This window comes from Centroberyx gerrardi, chromosome 3 (assembly GCF_048128805.1).
Source record: "Centroberyx gerrardi isolate f3 chromosome 3, fCenGer3.hap1.cur.20231027, whole genome shotgun sequence".
NCBI lineage: Eukaryota > Metazoa > Chordata > Actinopteri > Beryciformes > Berycidae > Centroberyx > Centroberyx gerrardi.
In genome coordinates, this window is record NC_135999.1 from 7,720,105 (window position 1) to 7,729,968 (window position 9,864).

The 9,864-nt window shown below is 43.8% G+C and overlaps 1 protein-coding gene across 1 annotated transcript; it reads right to left on the reverse strand.

Annotated features, from left to right (window-relative positions):
• Window positions 1-930: 930 nt before the first annotated feature.
• On the reverse strand, window positions 931-9,808 carry fip1l1b (FIP1 like 1b (S. cerevisiae)). The gene is made up of 16 exons (XM_071901791.2): window positions 9,535-9,808; window positions 9,107-9,161; window positions 8,853-8,928; window positions 8,556-8,668; window positions 7,732-7,796; window positions 7,430-7,537; window positions 7,135-7,265; window positions 6,313-6,431; window positions 5,673-5,723; window positions 4,658-4,757; window positions 4,265-4,424; window positions 3,962-4,043; window positions 3,457-3,512; window positions 2,899-3,088; window positions 1,737-1,883; window positions 931-1,632 (listed from the first exon to the last, which is right to left on the reverse strand). Exons 1-16 carry the CDS (start codon window positions 9,611-9,613, stop codon window positions 1,491-1,493), a joined length of 1,674 nt encoding a protein of 557 aa, XP_071757892.1. The 5' UTR covers window positions 9,614-9,808; the 3' UTR covers window positions 931-1,490.
• Between the last annotated feature and the right edge of the window lie 56 nt (window positions 9,809-9,864).

Below are 9,864 nucleotides of genomic sequence, written 5' to 3' on the forward strand. Positions count from 1 at the left end.
CCAGATCCTGCAGATGGGCCTCCGACTGCTAGGAACAGTCACTGAGACTTTTATAGCACACTACCAATCACCCACACTAACCACCCAGGCTCTACATATTCAGTATATCCTTTGTTCTCCATATGTGTATTGTACGCGTGTGCATGTGAGGAAGAGACCAGTAAAATATTTGCACTGGGGCCCATCATGTTCCACTGCTGGTTAAAAGGTTAAAAGAAAGATAAGTAATGAGTAAACAGACAAACTAAACTGAAAAAAAAAGCTAGGTCAAACAAATTTGCAGTGTGACAGAAAGACAAAGAAAGGTATTTAAGAGCAGTGATATTTGCATTTGATAGTAAGGAGAGAAAAAGTGTTAGACTATCCATCAAAGATATTACTACTGTTAAGGGGGAAGGTTTTTTATTGTCATTACATTTTTGTAGGTATCAAATAGTTCTTTCCCTGGGCTTTAACATATTTGACAGTCGCTTATGTCTATTGCTCCCCTCACTGTACTTTATTGTATCTTTTGTTTACCTCTCACTGACCAATAAGCTGTGATTTCCTCTCCCTCCCAGTCAGTCAATATGTGCTGAACAAGAACCATTATAGGAATTTCTGTCACTGTACTTGAGCAGGCTAATACCAATAACCTTCACCATCACACAAAGTATAGACATAACTGCTGTGTTTGACCCCACTAATACAGGAACTAATACAAGAACTTTGGGTCTCATCAGAATTGGGGAACAATTTTATAGTTCTACATAAAACAAATCACTTTCGCAGAAGGTTCTTAACATAAAACTTCAGTATGTCCCTTTCTAGACCAAACCGCACTGAACTGCTTATTCCAAAACTGCCCTAAAACATCACAGTGTATATCCGGCAGTGTCTACGTGAAAGGACGTGAACACAAATATACTCAAATCCAAACAAAAGACATGACAAATCTTATCAAAAGTGTTGTTTTTAATCCAATTTAACAAACTGACAACTTTCTACAGATGTCTTCGTACAGGACAAGAATAAAGGGACAACAAAATAAATGACAGAAAAAGACCAATTTCTGGTGATCGTCCTGACTGCAAGGTGAAACGACACAAAATCTCTGAGCATGATCTAATGTTACAGCAGTGCTCTGAGAAGTGGGGGGGGGGGGGGGGCACTGAGGAGAAGGGGTGGGGGGGGGCCGAGGTGGGGGGGTGGAGGACAGATCAAAATGCCCTGCCTGACATAAGTTGGGGATGTAAGGATGGAGAGAGGGAGAGGAATGCAGCCATCTCCTTCCTTGCATCCGTTCTGCTTTTGAAGTGATGGAGAGGATGAACGACAGCGAGAATGGAGATTGATGGAGAGGAGATGACAGGACGCATCGATCGCTTCGTGACTCCCCTGGTTTTCTTGGTCTACGCTCATCTCCCTCCCCGTCCTTCTCGCTGGTCTCGGAGGGGAGACGTGAGAGGGATAAGAGGGGAACGGAGACAGATGACGGATGGCGGCGGCGATCACTCCATGGCCTCCTGGTTCTCTTGGTCTCCGCTGATCTCCTCGCTGGCCTCCTTGCCCTCCTTGCTCCTCTTGCTCTTCTTGTGTTTGTGCCTCCGGTGGCTGTCGCCCTCCTCGCTGTCGTGCCTCCTCCTGCTACTGCTGCTGACGGAGGAGAGCAGGTGGTCAGGAAAGGGGAGAGAGACAGAAAAAGACAGACAACTCTGTGTGTGTGTGTGTGTGTGTGTGTGTGTGTGTGTGTGTACCTGCGTGAGGACTTGTGGCGTCCCTCCTCTTTCTCCCGGTGCCGCCTCTCTCTGTGTCTGTCCTCTTTCTCTCGGCTCGCCCTTTCGCGATGCCGCTCTCCGTAGCCGCGCTCTGGGTAGTCACGGTAACGGTAGCGCTCCTCATCACTATAGCGATTAGAAGGACAAAAGCTTTCATTGGTTACATTTACATGCATGGAGCAATCTGGCCGTACTGTGGCTAAAGCTGCAATATGCAACATTTTGTCACAATAAAACAACAAATAAAAAGATGATATTAGACATAATAAGCCTGTGTGTATCTTTGACTCCGTGTACATGAATAAATCCCCGTTTGCATGAAACCGGCTTTCAGGGATGTTCGGGAAGTGTGGGGACATATGCCATTTGCTATGGGTGTGGCCAGTGGTGAGCTGGTTGTGGCTATCAAGGAGAGGCTAGTGGCCACAGAGCAGGGAAGTCACAGCAACAACAACAATCGTGGAAAGCAGTAAGAGGTGAAACAACAGCAAAGATAAACGCAATGAACATCGGCATTGCTTTATTTTATTACTGATTGGCTGCATTCACTGTCTACTTCTTCATCACCTTTGGTGGCTTTACAGACGCCGGTTACCTCTGCCTCAGGCTAGATGCCATTTCAAGGTAGACAAGTGACAAGTGACAAGTGACAAGTGTCTGGGTGGGAACTTGACCAACTGAGGAGGAGGAGGAGGAGGAGGAGGAGGAGGAGGAGGGCCGGACTAACAATACACTTCAGCCAAAAGTTGCATGTTGTAGCTTCTAAGCATACTGCAACTGACACGAGTAAGTAAAAATATAGGAATGAACAAAATATGAAAAAATATGAATTTACAGCACATATGCAGGGTGTGCAAAATGACTGCACAACATAGAGACAAAGAAAATGAATATATGAAACTATTATCCAGTATGAAGATCTGAAAAGAAAAGAAAATCTGAGAATATATGCAATATAATATATTCAGTATGAAAACAACATACAACAAAATATGAATATATGTAGATATTATCAATGTATAACAAATTAACTTGTTCAAGAATAATCAGACATGTTAGTGCACTCTATGGTATTTTTAAATGCGTCTCCTAAAGATTAAGAGTGTGTGTGTGTGTGTGTGTGTGTGTGTGTCCCTCTCACCTGGTGTAGCTCATAGCTGAGGGGCTGTGCTCCCTCTCTCTCTCCCGTTCATGCGGCCTCTCGCGGGGCCTCTCTCTGTCCTTGTCCCTCTTCTCTTCACGGCGGGAGTAGTAGTCCCAGGACTTGGAGTTGTCCATCATGGGGGGCCAAGGGGGGGGCACACCTCCGGCCATGGGAGGAGGGTACGCACCTGGGGAGGCAAAGAGGAGGGGAGCGGAATACTTGGTTGTTAGGTTGCGGTAAAATGTGTGTTAAAATGTGTGCACACACTTCTCCCAGCCATACACCTGATAATGTGAATCACTAGCAATGCACACTCCATTAAATCTGTCAATAAAGACACTTTATCTTCACCTCTATTTATTTGCTGTATTATTTTCAACACATTTGGTTGTTGTAATTATTTTTTGACAATATACTTATTTATTTAATTTTTGTACAACCTGTTTCTCTGTTACTGCGATGACCCAACTTCCCCACAGGGATCTTAGCGTACGTTAATGAACTGAAAACAAGTTGTAGCATTGGAATACCACATCATGTGGTAGTGCTCCCTACCTTGAGGGAAGGGGTATGGTGGGACAGAGCGTCCATCATAACCTCCAGGGTGACCGCTGTGGAAACACAAAGACTAATCAGCAACTACATGCTATAGCTTAATGGTACTGTGCATATGTGTGTGTGCTTTCCCAATGTGTGAACCTGTGTAAAATGGCTGAAAAAGTGTACCCTCTCTATTGCTGTGGGGCAAAGTTCTTTGTCGAAAATGAATTGACTGTAATTAATACATTTTGAGTGTACAGTTGCGTACTTCCTCTGTTCTTTTCATTCCAATCAATGCAGAGAGTTTCTCAAGAAGGGAAACAAGTATATTTTTCAATGGAGGTGTGATACCAACCTATTTTTTGACAGTTAACTGTGTCTCTATTGTAAATTTTATTCAATTGTACTCCATTCAATTCAAGTTCAAATTATTCTTCCCGTTTCATAATCAGTTCAAGTTCACTAATATTCAATGCATTCATTTAATTTGTGTGTTTGTGTGTGTGTGTGCGTGTGTTACCTGTCCATAGTGGGGATGAGAGAAGGAGGGGGCCCACTGGGTGGAGGAGGGAAACCAGGGGGAGGGACAGTAATGGGCAATCCTAAGAGAGAGAGGGAGGAGAGAAAGAGAGAGGGGTAAACCGACTGATAAAACATCAGTGTTCAACAACAATTAAAACACATGAAAGCACATATTAGCAAGAGAGGGGAAGGTTGCACAGAAATATATAAATATCAAACTAAAGGAAATGCAGCAAGAGAGGCAAAGAAATAGACAAAAAATGAGAGAAACGGCAGAGTGACTGGAGTACGGTGGACTTACTTGGCGGGGGGATGAGCGGGGGTGCGGCGCTGACGTTGGGGGGAGGAGGGAGGAAGGGAGGAGGGGGGATGTTCGGGGGGAGGGGACCGGGGGGGAAGAAGGGGGGCATCTTGGCCGGAGCGGGTTCAGCCTCCGATGACGAGTGCTCCTGCGAGATCACCTGCACCGCAACAGACAGGGGGAGGTTTAATTGATTACACCTTACTAAAGCTTCATTGACTGATTAATCTGCCAATACAGACAGTTTCTGACAGCGCGTCATTTTCAGCGTGTCAGTTTAATATAAGTGAATACCGATATTCAGCCGGTGCAAAAATTGTCAAATAACACTGCTGTCCAATATCATTCAGGGTGTTTTTTGCATTAGAGGGAGTCTGCGCTGCCTGTGTGCACCTGGATATTGTTGCCCTCCAGGTTGTGTCTGCGTCGCCCCTCCACCCTGCTGATGGTGGCCGTCTGTCCGCCGATCACATCGATGGTACCGCTCGTCTTCCTGGGAAGATTGAATGAAAAAAAAAAAAAATACAAAACAAGGCACTGAGCAGCAGTCAAAACTAAGGACACACACACACACATACATACACAGTATCTACTTGCACACACACAGAGACACAAAGCAAAGACAATCATCTGTACTGTACGTCTCAAGGCAGCTGAACTACCGACCTATGTGCCATGTGAAGGTAGAAGGTGAAGTAAGTCCCAAACATTGTGGTCATAAAACACTTCCACAAACTGCAAGCTTTGACAAAGTCATAACATTTGATGATGACTACATGTATAGCTACTTTTTAGGACTGGTCATTGATTTAACCCCGCCGTCCTGCTTCAGCCTTCTGACCGTCAGCACAGAGAATAATCAATCCAAAGCAATAACCCATGTTGAGTCCCTGGAGAAGAGATTTTAGGGGGTTGTAAAATTCACCCCAGAATAGATTCCAAAATATCTTATTGAGCAATAGAAAATGTTATAATGATGATTAGCCCAATTAGTACAAAATTACTTTTTTAGTAAAAATGTAGATGTCTGATTTCATAGATTGCACTAGGCCACCAAAACTGCCAAAGTGTCAGAGGTGCGTTTGGCTGACATGATGATATTCTGGTGATACAGGCCAGACTGTCTACCACCCCTATGGGCTGCAACACACATACTGAAATCAGGTATCCATTAAATCACTTTCTCTCCAATGCACTATCAAAGAATTTATGAGACATGCACAACAACAACCACCAAAGCAAAGAAATATTGGCAAAAACAGAAAGATGAATCTTTCAGGAAATAGCACCGGGAGTTTTTCTGTGATCACGTTCCGTGGTCAAGAAAAACTCCAGGCCCCAATATAACAACTACACACTTCCCACCAGGCCCATTCGACCTTATAGGGACGAGGCCATGTCCACTTACGTATAATAAATGTCCTGAACACCCGGGCCAGTCCACTGAGGGGGAGAGATCCTACCATTTCGGAACAGAGAACAGGGGGAGAGAGAGGGAGAGAGTTACACCGTCCCTCACACACACACACACACACACACACACACACAGGTCATGGGATGGTGGCCTATTTCAGGCACAGGGAAACTCGAAACCCTGGAGGAAGCCAGGTGTGTTTTGGTGTGTAGGTGTACAGTACGTGTGTGTCCAGGAGAGCGGTAGTGTCTGAGCATATTCAATTTGAAAAGCAAACACAATGTTTTTGCTTTCCAGTTTTCTCCAAATTATGGTTCAGGATTATCCTTTTACTGCGCGCCTCTGTCTTTCCCTGTCTAATTCCCTGTCTAAGTGTTGGAGGCTCAACTATCAACCTGATCCAAAGATAATATGTTATGTATATAATATGTAGATACAGTATGTTATGTTATCACTTTTTTCATTCTTTTACGAAGTCTCTTTTCCCCCCTCCCTTGTCTAGCCACATTACTCTGTTTGATCTTAAGATTATTAGCTCAGATACTTTTCTACATACCCTCACTTTCGGTGACAAACGCATGCTTGTTTTATTCCCAGACATCGTATAATGTGAAGATACTTCCAGAAGAGTTACCTGGTGACCTGGCTGATGGCAGGCTTGTACAGGCTGGCTGGAGATGTGAAGTCTGGCTTGGAGGTGTGAATAGGCAGACTGGACATGTCCTTCTCATTGCCTGTCCTGCCTTGCTGAACCTGGGAAAGAGTCAACAATCTGAGGCTATCTGTGTTAACATATCAACTCATAGTTCTGTAAAATGCTTTAGATTAAAGAGCCCAAACAAATGTATGTATGCATATATCAATGCTGTAGGTAGGGATGTAACAATATCACTTTCAGTGCCAATACCGATTCGATGTACTATTAAGTTTTAAATTCAAGATGATATCAAGAACAGAGAGACTTATATCATTAGTTTGGGGTTGTTGGGAGAAAAAATATTGAGATGTAATCTACTTTTCTCCATTTGGAATCCTGAAATGAACTGTGTGAAAAAGGCAGAAAAGTCAATTTGCTTTGATTTCTGTCATGCCGTTACCCACTCTTGGTAACAGATTCCATAACTAGGGAAATTTCTCATTACCGGTAGCCTATGGTATCACCCCAATGTCCAATACCAGGTTTTTGTATGTGCATCCCTGGGTGTAAGAAAGGGCACAGGACGAAATGGAGGGAATGGGAAGGAGGATGAAGAGCAGTAAATTAAGGTAATTACAGATGGATGGAAAAGTATCTTATCTACCATACTGAAACATTCAGGCAGTTATCAAACTGCTGTCAGTCTGCTAAACCGATGAGAGGGAAAGGTTTATAAAGTGCCCTTGAAATGAAGAGGGAGCTGAAAGAAAGACAGAAATGTGAGAGTGGACAGAGGGAGAGATGCAGGCGGTCTCTTACGGTGATCTTGCTCGTCACCGATCCGACAGTGGAGACCTCCAGGCCCATGCGCAGCCTCTTCTGCTTCTCACAGTAGGCCTTCCACGTATCCTCGTTGAAGCCGTAGTTAAAGTAGTCCGACAGGTCCGCTCCTACACACACACACACACACACACACACACACACACACACACACACACAGCTTGTGAAATACATTCTAGACTTGACATGTCTACGCCAATAATACCAAACATCCCCCAAATGCACCACAGCACACTAGTTCCTGCAGGTTGAAATATTAATCACACACACACACCTGGCTTCCTCCAGGGCTTCTCTTCAAAGGACTCCATGTCCACCTCCAGCACTGGAACCCCGTTGATGTTTCCAGGAGCGTCCAGGTCCACTCCCTTCAGCTTAGCTGCTACAGGGAACAAACACAACACGCTGTTGGACTTCTACTAGGCCGATATGAGGCTTGCATTATGCTGTTCAAACTATTTACTACTGGATATATAAAAATACCCTACACATATGCACATTCTGGGCACTTTGAATAGAATAGTTAGCCAAAGAGAAAAAGTCAACAGCTTCTGATTTAAGAATAGAGAGCAACACCTTGTCCATAAGGTCTGGAGCCTGTTGTCTTTATGTTGAGGTTGACGGGTGGCGCTCCATACGGTCTGGGAGGGAAAAACAGTATTAAAACGGTATCATTGATATCACACGGCACTCTTTAAGTTACCATATATACCACATATTCTAGAGTAAACAAAACATTATAATAGGAAAGTAACCTGAACAGTCCTGACAGAATGCACCAATTTTTTTGGCAAATAAGCTCTTTGATCAACAAACGTTGTGCAATGACAAGATCAGCGCCAGTTAGTGTCCAGTATTTATTTACTTTTATATGGTGCCTGCTAACCACTGTTTAGTGGAAGGGACAAGCTAGTTATGCATCATGTCAAAGCACCAAAACACACCAATAATGAACACTAGGCATGGGCCAGTATCAATCTTTCATGGCATGATAATCATGGCCAACAATATTCTAACATTATTCATGAAAATCAGCATTGAATACTACAACAGGCCCATGGCTTACTTTTTTGCCAGGAATTTTTCTTTTATTCATATATGTTATTCTCATATAGATATGTAAAAAAAACTATAGAAAAGAGTTTTGAAATGCCAAATACTGCACTTTATTTTGATATCAAAACTCTATTTGGATTGTAGAGACAAACAGACCGACACAGAAAAGTTTGCTTATTTGTGAGTGAGGGCAATAAAAAAAAAAAACATAGAAAATCCACCTTTCTAATTGTTTACATTTTACCTAAAAAAAAATTCTAGTCAGAACTACACACCCCACCTCGCAACACTACAACTAGCACTATAACTGGTTAACTAATCTGCAAAACATGACTGAAACCTACGTGTATTGCGGTGCCCCGGTTTTTATGTCTCCGATGGTGACGCGGACATCATCGTCGTCATCGTCGCTGTCGCTGTCACTGTCCTCATCCTCGCCCGCAGCCTCACCAGAGGGCTGAGAGAGAGAGAGAAGCAGGGAGAGTGTGAGTGAGTTAGGGGGGGGGCAGAAGAAGGCAGTGGCAGGAATGAAGTTTGAAGGGGACACAGATTGGGATGCAGGTGGACAAATGAAAACAAAACTGATGTATCTACCACACAGGGTACAACACAGAGCATGACTGTGTGTGCAAGCTGCCCACCTCAGAAGCCACTCCGTTGCCTGTGGCATGAGCAAAGCCATCCTCTGTTGCTGAAAGGGGGGCATCGCTTGGTGCACTGAGGATGAAATGAAGCATTAAATATGATGTCCCTTTAAATCACAGACAGGACACAACAACCAAATATCTGACACATGACATCCTCAAATAACAGGCAAATATTGATCCGGCAAAGTAGGGTAGAAATGTCTTTGCTCATACACTAAGCAAGCTGCTTATGGCTGGATGTTAAATACCTCACTGCAGCATTCAGTTTGGCTTCCTCGTCCTCTTCCTTGCTCTCAGATTCATCTGAAAGAAGGAAAAACAAAATAACTCATGAAGATGCACTAACGTTACTCTATCTCAACTTACCCAGCACTGCAAGCCATTAACTATTCATGTATAAACAATGCTGCACGTCCCGAGGTAGATAGATCATCCAGTATTTACCAAATTTGAAGGTAAGATTCTAACTCACGACATGTCAAATTAGGTTGTATTTACAACACCTGCAAAGCCCAAGCAAAAGCAAATAAACACGGCACTGCTAGCGCCCAGGCTAGCTTTCTCATAACAGCTATTATTACTGGTTAGCATTCATTACCAGTGCAACTTACACACTATTTCACGTCTTTGTTCTCCAGGAATTATGTCTGCGGACATTAACTAGCTAACGGTTTACCTCCATACAGCCATTCCTCCTCTTCATCACCAGCACTGGCATCAGTGGTGGTTGTTTTGTCCGCTTCCTCCGCAGACATCTTTAGCTGACAGGAAAACCAACACCAGCTTCTCAAGCCGACACACTTCAACGCACCAAACCTTCAACAAAGCTTCCTAACAGCAGAAGACGACAAAAACACCTACGATATTTTCCCTCGCGTGGGGAACTGTGGATATGTACTAAAAAATATCTCTTCATACATTCATCTCCTCTCCAGCCTCCACAAGTTAGTGTGTCCGGAAGAGATTGGTAGCGCCGCGCAAAGGTCACGGTTTGTGTCCCCGGTGG